Raw genomic sequence first — 20,103 nt, 5'->3', positions numbered from 1 at the left:
ATTGCTCGACCATGAAGAAGTTCGAATAGTAATTAGCAGTCTTACAAACAAAAAGGTGTCTTGGGCCGATGGATTGCCAGCCAAGCCAAATACGGAAGCGAAGAACTGATAAGGAACATCCATCATCTTACACTTAGTAGAATATGGTCGGAGGAAAGCATGCCCGAAACTCTGCCTAATCTCCAAAAACGGAGACCCCAAAATCTGCGCCAAGTACCTTGGGATAGGTCCTTTGATCATCGCATAAAATGACCTATCGAACACAGTGTGTGAAAGATTAAAGCAGAAACTGATTGAACCTTATAAGCGAAGAGCCTCCGATATGCCTCAACTTAGAATCCCCAAAGAGCTAATACTTCTATGTAAACTGTTGTTGAGCAACAATAGAAGCTCCGTCAGGAACGAAAAGGACCTCTCCGAGCCATTCGATACCAAACGATGTTTCAGGCAAGAGGACTCTCTTTCGTGCGGTTTCTTCAATCTACTCTTGGAGAAAATAATTCGAGCCACATAACTAAATAGAAGAGGTACCATCTTCTATAAGCTGCTGGTGTATGCCCATGAGATTGATCTCATTGGCCTCAACATGGGGGCCGTTATTTTGCTTTCTCCAGATTGGATAAGGAAGCGACGCAAATGGGTCTAGTTGTGAACGAGAGCAAGACGCGACTAGGCGCCCACGTCATCGTTGACAATCATAACTTAGAAGTTGTAGATAATTTCGGCTATCTGGGAACCAGTATCGACACCAACAATAATGTCAAACTCGAAATACAACGAAAAATAACTCTTGCCAACAGGTGCCACTTCGGACTGAGTAGACAATAAAAAAGTAAAGTTCTCTCTCGACGAACAAAAGCCAAACTCTAAAAGTCACTTATTATTCCCGCAATGCTATACTATGATGCAGAGATATGGACGATGACTACATCTGATGAATCAACATTACGAGTTTTTGAGAGAAATGTTCTGCGGAAGATTTATGGTCCTTTGATCACGGCGAATATCACATTCTGGAACGATGAGCCGTATGAGATATACGACGGCATTGACTCAGCGAATTGAAGACAGCGGCTACGCTGACTTAGTCATGTCGTCCGAATTAACAAAAACACTGCAGCACTGAAGGAATGCAGTGACTGCTGTGGAAGGCAAAGCAAGAGGAACACCTTCAATCCGGTGGAAAGACCAGTTGGAGAAAGACCCCGAATCTTCAATTGACTCCGCATTGCGGAAAGAAGAAATGACTGGCGCGCTGTTGTTAACTTATCTATTACCATGTAAGCGGTGTCTAAGGCGGTAAAGAAGAAGAAGATTGAGGAATAACCATATTTTCATTCATATAGATGTTATGTGCGTATTGTTATTCTGAACCAAATAATGGTTTATCCTCAATACCCTCACTCGAATTAAGTAAGTTCAATACGGCCGCTAGCGTGGATATATGCGTCGAATTCTGTTGAGTTGAATTTCCACGATGAAGCGATGTACTTGGATTTTAGAAATCTTTGGAGTATGGGGTTTTAATTTCTCAACGAACGGTTAGATGTAATAGTGTGGTTATCGTTGTTTGGCTTGTTTAAAAGCTAGGATGAGTTTCTTGGTAGAATGATGCGCGCGTTAAAGTTAAGTATGGACCCACTGCAACGAGGCCTGATCAGAGTCTTACATATAAAGCACTCCCAGCAGCATTCCTTGGAATTCGCTATTCGCTTGTTCATGCCATATGGCCAAATGGCCATAATATGATTGTGGATTGTTGCCCAAAATTTGTCTACCTATCAGGCTTAGCTAAGTTTTGGGCTTTAAATACTCTGCAGAGAAGTGTAACGAACAGTACTTACGCATTATTTGAATAAGTAATCATAAATTATTGGCTGATACAAGTAAAGCTGATTTGTTCAGTAGCATTTTTGCGACAAAATATGTGTGAGTCATGTCAAGTTGTCATGTTATATTTGTTCTGTATTGTTTGGTATTTTATAATGGAAAGACTTAGGAATGAACAACATTTATAAATCGTTTAACTTTATGACGAAAATTCGCGTTCTGAAAAGAATGTATTTTGCGTGCTTCCCTCATCTTATGGTCAACATTATCAGCCTGAGCATACTATTCGCAACACCATCAGCCATTCGACCGAATAGACCACGTCAAGCACGCAGTGAAGAATAGCCGTAGCTGAGAGTGCACACGTAGTAGGTTGATTCGGCGCTTTTCGCAGCAACTCGCACTGACGTATGGAAAGACTTGACACATTATACGTCGAGACCTTATGCGTACAAAATACAGTTTGTGTCAGAACTGAAGCTGCTCGACCTTCCCCAGCAACATCACTTTGTTAAATGGGGTCTTTAAAAGTTTCAAGAAAATACGACGTTTTCGAGACAAATTTTGTTCAGCGATATTTCTGATTCAATGGGTATGTTAACACACAAAATTGTCGCATTTGGGACGGAGAGTAACCTGAAGAAATTCAAGAGCTGCCATTTCATCCAGAAAAAAACGATAGTTGGTGGGTCGGAAGAATCATCGTTCCATATTTCTTCAAAATTATTACGGTGAGAACGTAACCGTTATCGCGCCATTATAACCAACCAACCAATAACCAATGCTCTTTCGAAGGATAATTAACATTCCCCATTAAATTTGGAGTTTCTGTATTTTTTTCTCTAAAAAGTATAGAACTCTGAATCCTTTTATTATAATACTCATTTATATTTAAAACATAATACTTACCGTCTGCACGCAAATAGTCATTAAGTATTTGAAATAAAGGAAATGAGTCCCATGTATCTGGTGGCTGCTCGGTGAGTACCCTATCCATGTCCACAGCAAATAGCGACCAGAAGATTTCTGCATGTTCCACCAACAAGTCACTGAACCATGCAAATGCCTAAACAGTAGAATTAAAAAAAAAAAAAAAAACATTTATATTGCAACAATAATTTTATTTAAGTCTCGCAAGCAAGAGCATGTGTGTTAGAGCGAGATAATCGTCAAATCAACGGAAACGTCGACTATGCCGAAAATAATTTTCGAATTATTGAGAAAAACTATGAATCAAAAACTGGCTTCGGAGCATAACAATTTTTTGTCAGTTTTTGAAATATCCGAGTGAAGGATAATCCAAAGGTGCATTTGGATATTCTTTTGATCATATGTGGAATCAGAAATCTCCGATACAAGCGATCATTCAGATATTTTAAAGTTCGCTTTACAAATCGCTTTCTCGAAACCGGTTTTAAACCCGTAGTCTCTTACGTCTTAAGTTGTTCAGAATGATCCGTGGAACATTTCGCGCATTCCCGATTTTATATAAAATAAAAACCCGGTATAATGTGTAAGTATATGTACACGCTTGTACAAATGTGTATGGAATTGATGAAAATCGGAATGAATATAAATGTGTGCAAATACCACATAACAGTATTCTAAAGTCTAGGTGCATATTCGTATTTATAAATGCTTTACTATTCAACACTTTATATTATATATTGTAAAAGCAAACGTACTCGTGCATAACTTTGAGTTATTCAAACAATGATAATAAATGTAGTTTGAATACCATTTTCTTTACCAATAATAGTTCTTATACTGTACAACAACAGTTTTTTTTAAATCCTGTCAACTAAAACTTAATAAAAAGTGGCCTATTACCTCGTTATTAACCGATATATGGCTACAATGGTATTAAAATAAATTAAGGCGGTCAATTATGAATTGCATGCAACCGCTATAACAACGAAAAATCTAGTTTTGGATAAAGTGTATTCATCACATATGATGTAATGAATCACCATTACAGATAGAAAACAACGCGGCTTACAAAACTGATTTTTTTATTTCATAAGTTGCTGCTAAAACTATTTATAAATATCTTCCGAAAATTTTAAATGAAAATGCCGACTAGTTTAAAAACACTAGCTCTCTTTCCAGCCCTGACGGAAAGAGTTTTTCAAACTTTTGTCTCACAACTTCTCTTGTTCTTGATTGGCGTAGTCACCGCTTACGCGATTATAGCCGAGTTAACAACAGCGCGCCAGTCGTTTGTCTCACAACTACGCTCTTTAAATTTGCGTATAAACTACTTTGAAAAGTTTTCAATCAGTCGTTTGGAACTGTCAGTTACTTTACAGGGTTTGACCGGAAAGTAATAGGACTGAGCCGATTTAAAAAAAAAAACTATTCAACCAATCGTTACAATTCTTTAAAAACTTTCAAAATAGGCTTCTCCTGCGTGGTTGCTGCCAGCGCGATTTCCAAGCATTGAAGGCGTCACGGAAAGCATTCTCCGGAATGACCGTGAGAGCCGAGGTACATGCTGCTTGGATCCCTTCTGTCGTCTCAAAAGGCTCATCGGCCTTTTCAGCAAGGAAACAAAAAGAAGTCCGGGGGCCACATCTGGGCTGTAAAGCGGCTGTGGAGAAGTTGAGATGCTGGCCTTGGATAGGTAGCTCTTCACAAGAAAGCCGGGGTGTTGGCATCGTGCAGCTTCAAATCGGCTGCGATGTCTTGTCGAACCCGATTTACCCTTTGTTTGAGTCTCTGGAGGACTTCCACGTAAAACTTGGCGTTGACGGTTTGTTCAGGAGAAATAAATTCATGGTCGACGATGAATATGATCTCAAAAAAGACAATGAGCATCATTTTCACTGTGGATTTGCTCATTCTTCCGTTCTTCAGCAGCGACCTCTTCCCGGCCCTCCAAAAAGGTCTGGTGCCACCGAAACGCACCACTTATTGCTAATGCAACATCTGGGTAAGCCCGCTTGATCATATCAAACGTCTCTGTCGCAGATTTATGGAGTTTCACACAGAATTTAATTGTATATCTCTGCTCTAACGAACCATGTATTGTCGGCTTGCACCACTCGACGAAACCACGTCGAGCGAAAATATTTGTCTTGACTCTCCAGATGCTCGAAGACAACTGACGAAACGCTCGTTCGTGAAATATGAAGCGGTCAACTAAATCCAGCCGGTGTGCACACGCTCCGAAGTACAGTCGCGGCGGAAGAAAATCAGTCCTATTTCTTTTCGGGCATACCCTGTATCCATAGTATTGTGCATAGTATGAGCATAAAATCGGTAAATTATTACAATTAAAATTTGTTGTCACTAAAACCCATGCTTTTTTTGACCTCCGTAAAAATTTTAATGTACTACTGGATTGGATTTCAAAAACTGACAAAAAATTTGGATACGTTTTAGGTTCAAATTAGATTAAAATAAGCATCATTGCGAAATTCTATGTTCTTAAACGGTAAAGGCATACATATGTAAATAAAAATTACAGGCAATAAATTTTAAGACCGTATAGAACTAAAGTTGGTCTTTATGAGCAATTCTTCTCTCTTTATTTTAAAGAATGTTGCCGATGAATTCAACATTCATTATTCGACAAAATCGTTTGTTACTTTAATAAACTACATGCATTGTGACGAAAAAGTACCCGGAATTTGTAAATAAAACTCAAAATGTTTAATTATTAATCAAAATTTATTTTTTCGCCTTCAAAGTAATACCCACCAGATGTAATATATCCTGTCCTACTATACTATATATATGCTATACACATACTGGTTGACAGATCGCGCTCATTTTTGGCACAATAATTGAGCACAGTCTTAAAAAACTTAACAAAATAATTTTTTTTACATCTCATTTACACGGGGAATTCCCGGGTGCTATTTCGTCACAATATATACTTCTTACACACTCAGTTATAATGCTATATTTCACCTTCTGTCCTAGCATTAGACTGTAATTACTAAACGTTAAAAAAGTTGTCTGAGTTTCGTTGAGGTATTCATATACTATTATCAATATTATATATATTATATTATATAAGGCGTAAAGTCAACCACATGGATGAAAATACCGATATTACTTTATTCCGCCATTTTCCAATAGATGTCTCTAGGGTCAAGCACTGGTCGATTAAATCGATTAAATCGTTTTATATCGATCTTGGACATTTATGCCAACATTAACTCAACAAAATATTTGTAGAGATCTGATTGCATCTCAAACTTATTCTCAACTGAAAATGTAACTTTTTGAGCCGAATTCTCAACATTTGCGGGAAATTTTGCTGAAGACCCGTCCACGCTTTACTGAGGCTGACACATACATAGATAATACTATTACTCTTTTACTACCATCTATATGATTCCTATGAGGTATTAAAAAATATATAGAATTTTGTAAAGCAACTTGTGTTAGTTTACAAAAAAAAATGGATCATAAAGCATTTCGTGTGTTAATTAAGCATTGCTTTTTGAATAAGGGAAAACACTTTTGGACCGTTTTTATACAATAAAGCCTTAAAATTACCAAAAAAATAAATGGCGGAAGCAAAGTTGTAGACCCTACATGGGCAAGTTTTAACCCAATTTTATAGTTCGGATATCTTTATATTTGGTATGTGAGGCTAAAAGAAGTTTTGACCCTATTTTTGACATACAGACATACTATTGTATTCATTTCTTTCTTTTCACGTAATGACCGATATTATCGGTATAAATTCAGCCACAGGCACTTGCGTACACATATTCAGTACCTGGGGATTGAAGAGTTATGGATCAATTTAGTCAATTTTTAGACTTGAGGCTTTAGAATCACTTTGTACAAAACTTTGTCCCGATATAACTAATGGTGCTTAATTTTTTATACTAGAAAATAAGGTATAATAAAACGAAATTTAAAGATGTGTAGTATTGGAAGTAGACGTGGTAAAAGGAATGTTTGAGCAACCTTACACACATCGAACTTTTAAAGCGGCCCCCATAAAGCCCTTCCCTGTCATTCTGACGCATTTATTTAGTGAGTTATCTCATATTAACTACTTGTCAACACTACCGTTTCATGGGGAGTAGGCGTGGTTTTTTCTGATTTAACCCACTTTCACAGTAAATGAAAAAACTTTTAAGAACTTCCATATAGTGCATTTTGAATATTTAAGTCTAGTGGTTTGGAAAATATGTACATTAAACCATTTGAAAGGTGGGTCACATCGCCTTTCTAAAAAGTTTTCTACAATGGCAACTTCCCTTGGACGCTAAGAGACATAAGTATATTGTAAGTTTCATCAAGATATCTAAATTTTTTCAAATTATCGCTTACCAGACTATCACTCCGATTTAAACTCGCTCTGTCCTAATTATTTACATATGTATTACTTTAGATCATTTTCGATTAGTTTTAGACGATACAAATAACCGTTAGTAGAAAAAACTATTACACTCTATTGCAATAAGATTCGGTAGTATAAAAACTGTATGTAACGTTTTTGCGTAGTTACTGAACCGATTTTAGTAAAACTTATCACACTGCGTTCAGTTTGATCCAAATTGGTATTAGATCTCAATTATGTTAAAAGTTGAAAAAATTCATAAATTAAATAAATTTATTTTTGTGTTAAAAATTCAAAAACAAACAATAGTAATTTGAATAAAATGACAATTGGAAAATTCATTATATTTTCAATTGACATGCATGAATATATATACATTTTCAAAATTTCAATTCTTATACCGACAATAACGTTTCGACTTTTTTCAAAAATAAATTGGATTTAGTGAACAGTATAACTCCAGAAATGGGTGGCTATATCTACTTATATAAGACATTCCAACAACTTTTAACAAAATTTAAATTTCAGAAATATTATAAGTATTCATTTAATTTCGAATATAAATGCACCTTTTTCAAGAACTTCAAATGAAGAAAAATTTGGAGCTGCAAACTGACCAAGAACGTAATTTTTAAAGCGTTAGAAAATCGGTCTCTTTTTACTTTAATCTCCGCTTGCTTCGACAAAGTTGCACATTTACACACATATGTGAAAGCCCTCTTATAGAAAATTAATAAGATATGCATTGGGTGTGAGCTTGAATTTTGGTATGGGTGGAAATTGTATTTTATATATACATATGTGGTAATATTAAATAACTATCAGTAGCAATTTATATTAAGATGGTAGACCTAAGATTAATGCTAGATAAGCGGGTATTGTAAATATTATTAATAAAATAATTAAATATGAAAGAAAATAAATCGTTAAAAATAACTCACGAAGTAGTAAAAATTAACAGATTTAACGATAAATAGACTTGAAGTTTAGATACTATTTTTTTACCTTTCATATCTTCTAAACGTTCTTATGCTGATTATATAGCAATAAAGATAATTTTTTTAAAGTGCTACTAATTTTTTAAGAGCTACAGTGAACTCTGTCAAACTGAATTCCTTTGATGAATGGATTGTTGTTGCCTTAGGCCCAGACGAATTAATGACTCAGTTAAAATAATTGACAACAGTTTAAATCGAAACATGCGTAATAATTGTATTTGGATATATGTATATAAAATATACTTTTCAGAACTATAAGAAGACACTTGTTAGGTCAAAACTCGCACAATTCGTAGCAACATAATATTTGGTCGTGCACAAAAATATATTAGCGTACAGGCCAAAACAAGAAAGAACATATCGATGCTGCACTGTAATAATTACAATCAAGACATGTTTAAATGCAAATTAATTATAAATGAAATCCTGTAAAATATGTATACAGAGTCAAATATAATATTATAGGTATATGCACAGTCATATTTGTGTATGGTATAAAGATATAAGCTGCAGTTACTCACAGTCGGTCCAATGAAAAGTTAAAATGCTATTCTATGATGTCAGGAGCATTTCGCTTACTTTGCAGTAATGCAGTAATTTCACCGCCGAATTTTACCTAGGCAAGTCAATATAATACTATATATTGAGTATATTTCCAGTGTTTAAAAAAATGCATTATTTTTTAATCCCAAGCTCGAGACTAAATGAATTATTGCTTATCAATTTTTAGTTCTTATTTTGGAACTAAAATAAGTACGGAAGGGCTAAGTTCGGATGCAACGGAATATTTTACACTCTCGCAACTTGCAAAAATCAAAGCCGGGGAAATACTTTAAGGTGAACAACCAATCATATAGTGTAAAGTCAGTCGGATGGTTGAAAATCCTTATACTAGTTATACAGGGGCTAGGTCAAGTTTTCGCTAAAATATAATATATACATTTGTGCCACATATTTATTTAGGCACAAATGCACACTGTTATCTCGTATTTTCGTGGGGATAACTCAAGTACAAAGTCGGCCGGAAGTTCGTTTATATTTATATTAAGTATATAGGGGCTAAGGGAAGTATTGGTTCGATTCCACCCATTTTTGATATACCGACGTATAAGAGCAGGATTATTCCTTAATTTCAGTTATACATTGGGTAGTCGAAAAAGTCCTTTCGTATTTCTAATCAAACTTCAACCTACTTTATATATTTATACTAATAAATAAATAAACATATTTACAATTTTGGTCGACCACTTTTTGCCATTTTTCCGCTACGGACATTATTCCATCAGTGTAAATCGAAATTTCGAAATTTCCAGAACGGAAGAGAGCGAACTATTTTTGTGCTACACGAATTGATACAGCATCATTTCTATAAGCTGAACAAATTTCAATGGTGACTTGCGTGGCATTCTTTGTTTTTTTATACAAAAATTTCGAAATATAGCGAATTTCTTCATTTTTTAACAGCTGTAACTTTTTTTCAACTTCCCTGAATTAATTTTTTCCATGTCCTAAATATTGTCGAAATCCGATAGTCGGATCCAGGGATATGGGATTTGACCAAAAAGTGGGCGGAACCCATAAAATTTTTTCATACCATCTCGGTGGTAAAATTTAATGTCTTTGACATATTCGGTTATGGATTTATCGCCATTTTAGTAGTTTGTAACCGTACCGCTATATGGGGTGTGAAAGTTCATCTATTTTCACACTGTCGGTACATGTTCTTATAAGATTTGTACTTAGAGAACTTGGTTGTTGCAGCTTAAGTGGTTTAGGAGATATTGTTAGAGGGCGGGCCATGCCCACTTTTTCAAATTTTTGCTCACGAGTGCCCCTTGGTACTGCGTCAAGTTACAGCTTGCACGGGCGGACGGACGGACAGACCAAAAAATCAACAAGATTTCAACTTTTCTCGTCGTTCTAATCATTTATATGTATATAAGCCTATATCTATCTCTCTTAGTTATAGGTGATACGTCCAATCGTTAGGTGAACAAAAGTATGATACTCTGCAACAACTGGTTGCTATAACAAATTTAAAGAAAAAATTTGCATCCCTGGATAACTTATAACTTAATTAAATTGACCTTCATAAAAAAAGACGTTTTATACATATATATAGATCGCTTTGATGTGCATTACGGTCCTTATTTGAATTAGCCTCATAAACGAATACGATCTCAAATTCCTCAGTAAACTGCAGCATTTTTTACGACGTAGTATATTTTTGTGCGATTAAAGATAAATTACACATTAGCATTGTCTTAGCGCAGAAATACTGTATTATCTTAGCTATTTATACCATAAGCCATTAATAGCGGCGATTGCTGTTAATTGCTGATAATCGTTGCAGGACAAATGTCAATAAAACGTGTTAAGTTACAATTGTGTTTATATAAAAGCGTATTGTATTATACCATGTACACATATACACCAATATATTTCTGAAAAAATGTGAAAGTGTGGAATTACTTGTGAAGAAAGATTTTCCAGACCACTGAAACTTAGTGCTTTCTCAGTTAAAACTTGACTTTATTGTGTAAACAAAGCTTTTATTAGTTATGAAAGCAAACGTAATGTTTTCGATCGAACGATCATTATATGAAGGGATACGTTCTCTGATATGTTAGTGCAAGTGAAATTAAAAATGTACAAAGTGTCCGGCTTTTAGCGTAATATTTTTATTACTTTTTGCATTACATGGATACACATGTGTAGATACTAGATTCTTATGAGGAATCTGACCTACGTTAGACAAATAATTTACGCGAGGTAATTGTATACTTTCATAGTAAGGGTAGAAAACATATTATCATTATTTTTTTCATGATGTCACGATCTAAGCATTTATCGTACGTAACCGTAATCTATTATTATATTCTATATTATCTACATACAGTGGCTCACAGCTTATTTGACCCACTTTATATTTTCAAAAATAAATGAGTATAACTTTTTAACTAAAAAGAGAGCAATCAAATAAAAACGCAGTTCTTTTAGTGGCTATTGAAGGAATAACAAAGCGCTTAAATTTTACTCAATTCACAAAAGGTTTCATATTTATTCAACTTAAAAGAAAAATAATGATATTTTCAATGTCACAGCTTATTTGACCCATTTCTTAAATTAAATAAAAATTAACAAAATAACGAAAGAATAACAAAATTTTAATATTTTGTATGGCCTCCCTTTTCGTCTATGACCATTTTCAGGCGCTTTGGTATAGATTCCACCAACTTTTTTGTTGTTTCTGGAGGTATTTTAGCCCATTCCTCCATTAACGCAACTTTGAGATCGTGTTTAYTGGAAATCTGCCGTTTGCKRATATTGGTGTCCAAAATTGACCACAGGTTTTCAATCACGTTTAGGTCGGGTGAHTKTGCCGGTGRTTTYATCACATGAGGSCAATTGTAAATTAGCCAAGTTTSAACGATTCCCGAAGTATGTTTGGGATCGTTGTCTTGGTAAAATCTAAAATCATCCTTTACTCCTAGATCCTCGGCGCTTTGAATCAAATTATCCTTTAGGATATTGAGATAAAGCATTTTGTCCATCATTGACTCTATGAACTGAAGCCTTCCAACACCTGCAGCCGACATACAGGCCCACACCATTACATGGCCACCGCCATGCTTTACAGTCGGCTTTAGGTGCTTATCTTTAAGCTCTGTATTGGGCTTCCTCCACACATATGAACGTCCATCGGATCCAAAAATATTAAATTTGGACTCATCAGCAAAAATGACATCATTCCAGAATCCTGGATTCTTTTTTATGTGCTCCTTTGCGAACTTCAAGCGGTTGTCTCTATTTTTTTTTATTAATAAACGGCTTGTTGCGAGCAACTCGGCCGTGAAAATTATGTTCTCTTAAAACACGTCGGACAGTTTCCGTACAAAATGTTTTGCCGGTTATGTCCTGCATCTCACTGGCTAGTTTTGGGGCTGAAATCCTTGGGTTTTTTTTAATTTTTTGCACAATATAGCGTTCATCAGTTTTACTAAAAACCTTGTTTGGCGCTTTTCTTCCTTTATTTTCGATGCGGTTTTCGAAAACGAATCTGTGGATAATGACTTTTACTGTACCATCTGGTATATGCACAATTTTTGCAATTTCTCGTCGAGAAAGTCCACTTTTATAGTGTTTAAGGACTAATTCTCGTTGTTCGATCGTTGTGCGTCTTCCCATGGTTGTAACACATGCTTTCTTGACAAAATCCAATCAAAAGTGAAAATTCTATGTGCGAATATAATAAGCAAAGTGTAAACAAAAAAAGCACCGTTAGGCTAAGCTTCTTGGAAGAGAAGCTGTGCATTAAATGCAGTGGGTCAAATAAGCTGTGACATTGAAAAAATCAGTATTTTTCTTTTAAGTTGAATAAATATGAAACCTTTTGTGAATTTAATAAAATTTAAGCGCTTTGTTATTTCTTCAATATCTACTAAAAGAACTGCGTTTTTATTTTTTTGCTATCTTTTTTAGTTAAAAATGTATACTCATTTATGTTTGAAAATATATGTTGGGTCAAATAAGCTGTGAGCCACTGTATATCGCAGAACAGGATCTTGATGTTGTATGATTTTGTCACATGCCTGGTGCCTTAAGATTTTAATAATGTAAACAATTGCTGTCTTCGATTCGCCTCTTCTCTGCTCTAAATGTAACAACAAAGTTATCGTTTGAAGTTTGAATTCGAATAAGAGGGTACCACGGGTACCTCATTTAACTGGTATAACTGCTATCTTCAATACTACAAAAATTTGTTCCGCATATTTTAGTCCAGTTTTACTATTGTGAATAACTCAAATGATAAATGAAAATACCAATTTCTTGTTTTTTTTCTCTTGTTTCCTGTATATTTATTGTACATGAAGCAAATAAATATCTATCTATCTATTTTTTTTTGCTTTTAAAACTTAAGACTTAAAATCATTAGTAACAGTTTACTGAAAACAAAGCCACAAAGCGCAACAAGTGATGTCCGTTTGCTTCCAAATCTAGTATAGATTGTTCGAATTGCTTCTCTCCTAAGCTTGACGAATTTAAGACAGCTAATAGTTGTAAACTATGAGTTCAGTTAAAAGTAATCGCAAAATGATCCAAATACTTGTTAGTTTTTTAGTTTTTCAATTTAATTAGAATAAAGTCAGGCTAACGGAATAAAACATTTCTTTTTGTGCATGTTGAGCCTTTTACTATTTATAAATGAATCGTACAATTAATTGTATCGTAACTGAGTATACTGAAAGAAAATATGCAATACGATGTTGGCATCAGCGTTTGAGAAACTATGCTATTCTCGTAGCATTTCATTTAGCTCTTGCTACCGCTCTCACTTTGTCGGGAGCCACAGCATAGCCTTAGCATAACAATGTAAAAGCAGAGAATGTATATCTATAGAGAAGGTTCACGATGTCAAGAATTTAGGAATATTTCAATTTTGGGATATTTACTGTTTTGAATGAGTGCGTTTCACCACAGAAAATTATTAGCGCGTTTCACCACTTAACATCAGGGGACACGAAAATAGCAGAATTGAGCATTTTCAGTGTGAAATTCGAACACTTATGCTATTTCCGATGTTAAGGAATGTACGCTTACAGATTCGCATATTTACAATGGGCAAACGACTCTGCATATAATTTATATACATACATACATACGTTATATTTTAAATCAAAACACAAAAGCATGTACATACATATGTACGTACAAATTAAACTATTTCATGATAAATTCCTTAAATCTTTGGAAATATATAACAAAATCATATTTGTATTATACCCTAATTATTTAATTAATGTAGGTTTGATGAGGTATATACGTATGTACATATTTATATACCTAGATATTTATTTGCAGTCCTTTAAAAGTTTTGATAAAATGTTAAAAGACCAAGCGGTCGCACATATTCATGTATGTAATTATGTGTGCATGTAAACAAAACGAACCATACGCATAATGTTTGTACATTTGTCCACACACAACTTTGTATGTAAATATGTACATATGCATATTGTTTCATGCGAAATTTCCGTTGACACGGGCAACCAATGGCGAAGCTCACTTTTTGTCAGAGTCATGTGTCGATGGACCGACGCGGCAAAAGCGTTGTGTTGTTGGTAGAAAAACCGAAAACTGTGCCGAAAACACAAACGAACTATCGCCAATTGCCACTGCTTCCCTTGCCGCTCTAATGGCTTTACCCACGAAGTTGTGTAAATATGTATGCATTTGTATGAGCGTGCATACATATCGACGCAGATTTTTGCAAGCCGCGAAAAATATTTTGCACATTCCTTGAAGAATACAGTCAATCCCAGTTATGTGCCACAATCAAAGATACAGTAATATGTAATATATTATAATGAGTTGCTTAGGATATTATGATTGTATGTCATATATGTATATACATATGTATCTGTCTCTTATACACATCTAGATGTGTATAAGAGACAGATCAAAGATACAGTAATATGTAATATATTATAATGAGTTGCTTAGGATATTATGATTGTATGTCATATATGTATATACATATGTATATAGCATATCTACGTACTCATATGTAAATTTATAATATATTATCAAACATATGAAATATTTAAAAAGTAGCTCTTATTTGTACATTAACTACAAATGTTACTTTGAAAATAGCATAATTTAATGATGAAGTTATCAATTTTGCATGTATTCACAAAAACTCGCAAAATGATATTCAATATCAATTCATATGATTGCATGTATGTAAACGTATAGAATTATATGCAAAAGGCTAACATACGTTGCAATAGAAATGTATATTTCTGAGCAAAATTTTCATTGAATGCTCAGCTGTGTTCACGCTCCACTGTTAAGATTTCTCCTTCTTAGCTAGCTGTGGTGAAACACGCTCATCGCATTTTGTTAGCTTTTGACAGTTTACACACCTGTCCGTTGTTGGGCCTTCTCTATAAATATACGTTCTCTGATAAAAGTAGGTACTGTACTTTGCTTCGAGTTTGTTAGGTAAAAAACTATAGCCGTAGCGAGAGCAAAAAATGAAGTGCTGCGCTATGCTCTGGCGTAGCGGTAGCAAGAAATTGGGAGCGGTAGCAGAGCGGAGCTAATGAAAATTTTGTTTGCTGTTTGTTGTTTTTTCTTTTTTACTATTTTCTGTCACAATATTTAAATTAATTGAATAACTCAAACAAAAAAATTGTATGCGAATCATTTTGGCACTTGTTGCATCAAGGGACTTTATAAATCTAAAATCAAATATTTTAAGAAATTTATTAATAAAGTGAATTAGATAATAATTGAATAAATTATAAAATGTTTTTCATATTATGTAAAATGTTTACCATTTTTTATTACCAAAAACATCATCTATTACAATATTCAATTACTATGAATTTTCGAGACTAATTTTAATTATATATACTTTCCCCTTTTTTACGTTTTCGGCATCTTTTAAATTTGCTTAGGCACAGGCACATTCTTAGTAATTCGCACAGCCTAATTAATTTGTTCGTCCTAAAAAAAACTGTATGGTTCAGAACCAAAATCAGAATAATCCATATACTAAGCATGTATGGATATAAAAGCTTTTACTTATTTATTTCTATTTTCAAATTACTAAAATTTCAAATGATGCTAACATCAATTTTGATCAAATGATTATGATTCGAAATATAATTTTTGTATGTATTAGTTGTATTGAATTTTCACATAAAGAGATAAAAAAATATCATATGTCCTTACAAAGCTTCTAAGCTACCTCCCCACCAATTTTAAGCCAAATCGGTTAAGCCATTCTTGAGTTACAAATGTTGTAACTAATACGACTTTCTTTTGCATACTATATATGTACCTACTTGTAGATGACAGAAAATAGTAAAACTACTACCGTTCCCAATTTTTTGCCACCGCTACGACAGAGCATAGCGCAGCATTTCATTTTTTTCTCGGTCGTCGGAATCATAATTGAAACCGAAAAAAAAAAATAGTAGGTGTAATGAATTCAGAAATTATTGGTTTGATATTTGAAACAGAATTTGTATCGTCATTGGGCGTCACGGAAATCAATTTTATCGGGTTTTCTATCGGAAACAAAGCAAAAAGATAGTCGCTCACAGACTTCAAATGTAAGTTAAAAAATCAAATTATTTTATTATTACGAATTAATTTTTCTTTATTTCTAAAGGGGAAAACATAAGTGTAAAACACGAAATGTCTTAGCTAGTGAGATTTTGTAAAAAAAATCCGGATATTTAAAAATATTAAACTTACAAAACGTAATAAACGTATTTTAACATACAATTGCGTCTTTATTCTTCTATAAATGTTATCTCTTAAAATCTTTCTTTAATTGGGAAACATTTTTAGGATTGCTTCCTAATGTATTCATTTGCAAGTTTTGTCACATTAGTAAACAGCTGATTCGAATATTGGTTTTGCGTATGTTCGACAAGACGAAAGATCCAAACAGATTCTGTGACACTATTGAAAATCAGAATTGGTTTGCAATTCTGACAGCTAAGCAATTCTGTCTTGAATCCCAAAACACCACTAATTAATCGTACTCATATTGTATGCGTATGTTTGTTGAGAGAGGCGTAAAATATTTTTCATCCAATCCCAACAAACATACCCGGCCGTACACTAATTCTCCTTTTAGTTGTATAATCTAATAATTGAACATATTATACTTAGTCTGGCCATACATTCTGTTTTCAATACAATGTCAAGATGCCTGCTGTCGATCAAGTGATTTACGCTGGTGTAAGCAAAACGATGAAATCTTCGTAAAAACTTCCATACACGCAAAAAAATGTTCTCAAAGGTTTCAAGATATATGTATGTATGTATATACTTAGTCTGGCCATAAATTCTGTTACGCAGATCAATGTCAAAATGCTGTTGTCGATTATGTGGTTTTCACTGGTGTAAGCAAAACGATACAATTAACGCAAAAACTTCCGCATACGCAAAAGAATGTATTCCAATGCTGTCACCATTCAGTAATGTAATGTTTTGGTGGAGTGTCTCCTGTAAAGGCGGTACACTTGTGCGCCTCTATGAAGAAGGGATTACACACTGGGGCAAAAGTGTACCAGCAGGATGTTTTAGAAGACGTGGCAATGCTCTATTCAATAAAGAGCATAGGATCACCTACAAGATTCTGCTCCAGCGCACGAGGTAAACAGTCTGGAAGAGTAAATTTGAAATTATTTGACTTCAATTTGTGATAGGAGTTCTAGAAAATGAACTGCCTTATATCCCATAGAAATTTGGAAAGTTCTAAAAAATCGTTGGTTCAACCAGCGCCACCTATTTAAATAGAAAATGTGTGTGCTGCCATTGATCAATGGCTTCGTCGTTTCACGGCTTGTGTGAAATCTATATATCTATATAAATACATATGTGTATGTATATAAACGAAAGTCGTGTTAGTTACACTATTTAATAGTTTGTCAAAAAAGTCTTGCAGTATTTTTATTGAATTTTAAATTGTTCATAACATTTTTTTGATGACTCATGCCCAGCTCTTGACCGATGCTACGGCTGCTACTATACCGGTCTCTTTCGACCATTTCAGCGATTTTATCGCAATTTTCGACAAGAGGCCTTCCGGAGCGTGGCGCATCTTCGACATCTTCGAAAACGTTGAAACCATCGTTGTGCGGTGGAAATGGTAACTGTATCGGGTCCATAAACTGCACAAATTTTATAGGAGGATTTGAGATGCATTTTTGCCTTCATCGTAGTAGTACTGTAAAATATGAAGCATTTTCTCTTTGTTTTGCTCCATGTTTGTGACGCTATAACTCACGAACTACTAAGAAGAAACGACAATCAATCAAACTCGTGTTAGCGCGTGAAATATCCAACAAGATATAGCATGACCCGATGCGACGAATAAAACTAGAACTACGCGCTCTTAGCGCCAACTAGCGAAAATACCGCAAGACTTTTTTGAAAACCTAATATAACACAAGAACGTTCTTGACCGTTCTGAACTAATTTGGCTGAAAATTGGTAGGGAAGTAGCTTTGAACCAGGGCAAGGACATAGGATACTTTTCATTTCTTTATGTTAGAATCCAGTACAACTCATAAATACAAAATTATATTTCAAATCATAAGGATTTGTTCAAATTTATTGTTTGTAAGAATCATTTGAATATTTATTGCTTCAAAAAGTAAAATACCAAGCCATAGCTCTAGTGTACATACAATCATTAAATTTTATGTTTCCGTGTGACTTGACATCATCATTACAATCCCGCGGCCAAGACGATCCAATGTTTCTCGATTATGCAGTAATGCAAGAAGGATACGAAAAATTTAAATGAAAGGACTGTAAAATAGCAAGGCTCGATTTTATGAAATATTTTGTATCAAATTCGTATCCCCTCCAGAAATGATGATCCTGAGATGAATAAAGAGATACATAATAGGGTTTTACTCTTATACGAAGACTAGGTTATTTCTCAAGTTAGGAATGCGAGTGCCAAATTGTGAAATCAATGGCTTAATGAAAAATCTGCTGGAGATTTTTTTGAGCAATTCTTGACTATCGGTAATAGTTAAGTACATGTTGAAGAATCGAATCGATCGATTTCATTTCTCAATAATTTCTGGAACTTTGTCTCATCGAAAGACAAACATATCAGCTAACATCATTACAAAAGTAATGAATTAAGAGGAAGCCACTAACTATTCAATTGAATATTTAAACTCCTTGGATGAACCTTGCCAACATGCCGTTTGAGATTAAAGTACTTCAATTTCGGATATTTTGTCACTCGTAATGACCATTAACAAATCACAAGGTCAATCTTTTATGTCTATAGTTTGAATATGGACTCTCCGCGTTTTTCTCATGGTCAATTACTTATATGTGGCATGTTGAAGGGACGGAAGGTCATCTGCGGTGTTTGTTCTTGCGCCTGATAATTAAATAGAAAATATCGTGTATCATAAGGTACTTAACAAAAGAGATACCTGTATATTTGTTTCCTCTAAGACAAAACAGTGTTTGCCGGGCTCTTTAGTTTTGAATAAAATTTTGTACAGAAAATTTATTTTACTAAAAATCTATTAAGGTTTCATTTTTATAACAACTTCAACTTGAAATAAAACTTATGGCACGACTAAGTATGTACATATTTGGGAGCAATCATCTTCCATATACGTACTATGTACGCATTAACAAACATATGTATGTCGTTTGCTCCCAAATATGTACATACTTAGTCGTGCCATAAGTTTTATTGACGTAATATTTCAATTTTTAACTCAAATCTTTCGAGCTTCGAATTGTCTGAAAAAAATCATACTGATTATTTATGTGTGTATTTGGTCGGTGTACCGCAATAATTAATTATGTAATTTATGTATATACTTAGCTAAAATCAAAACAAAAGTTCTACAGCGTTTATTTTAATACTGGCTTGAAATAAGACAAACTAAAGTACTTTTAATTAATACATACAGAATACCAAACTATTAATATATATAGGCATTAAACAAAAAAGCTTATAAAAGTATCTATGTACTTCTTAGTGACTTATGCAAATTCAACATATGTACATATGTGTTTATGAAATCTTATAAATCGAAACTATGTAAGCATTGATATAGTTTAATCAAATTTCTTGCTAGGTGATTGGATGCATATTAGAACGAAAACATTAGGTGATTTTATATACAAGTACATGCCGTTGGTACTGGTGAGGTGAATACTGCATGTGTTGGCATGCAGTAGCGAAAAGCTGTTGCTCCATCTGCTCCGGTAGCTCCCGCTTCTGAAACCGATTTTCCAGAATCGCCGTCATTACTGCCCGTTTGTACCTGCCCCGCACCGCCCAATATAGCTGCTTCGGTTGTTTCCTCTTTTGTAGCTTGACCTTCTTTTTTTTCCTTATTCTTTTTCTCATGTTTTCGAAGCTATAAGGTATATACATTTAAATATACATAAGCA

At 34.2% G+C, this 20,103-nt stretch overlaps 1 protein-coding gene across 11 annotated transcripts in view; it reads right to left on the bottom strand.

Annotated features, from left to right (window-relative positions):
* Positions 1–20,103, bottom strand: part of LOC108971132 (calcium-dependent secretion activator) — a 144,276-nt gene that overhangs the window by 21,980 nt on the left and 102,193 nt on the right. For 8 of the 11 annotated variants that reach the window (XM_018936988.1, XM_018936984.1, XM_018936987.1 and 5 more), the window contains 2 exons: positions 19,842–20,069; positions 2,740–2,896 (listed from right to left, as the gene is read on the bottom strand). In XM_018936988.1, coding sequence (XP_018792533.1) covers positions 2,740–2,896; positions 19,842–20,069 — 385 coding nt within the window. The remainder of the gene's footprint in view (positions 1–2,739; positions 2,897–19,841; positions 20,070–20,103) is intronic. The other 3 variants (XM_018936992.1, XM_018936989.1, XM_018936990.1) reach the window with 1 other exon arrangement.

Source organism: Bactrocera latifrons, unplaced genomic scaffold (genome assembly GCF_001853355.1).
Source record: "Bactrocera latifrons isolate USDA-ARS-PBARC rearing strain unplaced genomic scaffold, ASM185335v1 scaffold_326, whole genome shotgun sequence".
Taxonomy (NCBI): Eukaryota; Metazoa; Arthropoda; class Insecta; order Diptera; family Tephritidae; genus Bactrocera; species Bactrocera latifrons.
This window is presented reverse-complemented; position numbering and strand designations above follow the sequence as displayed.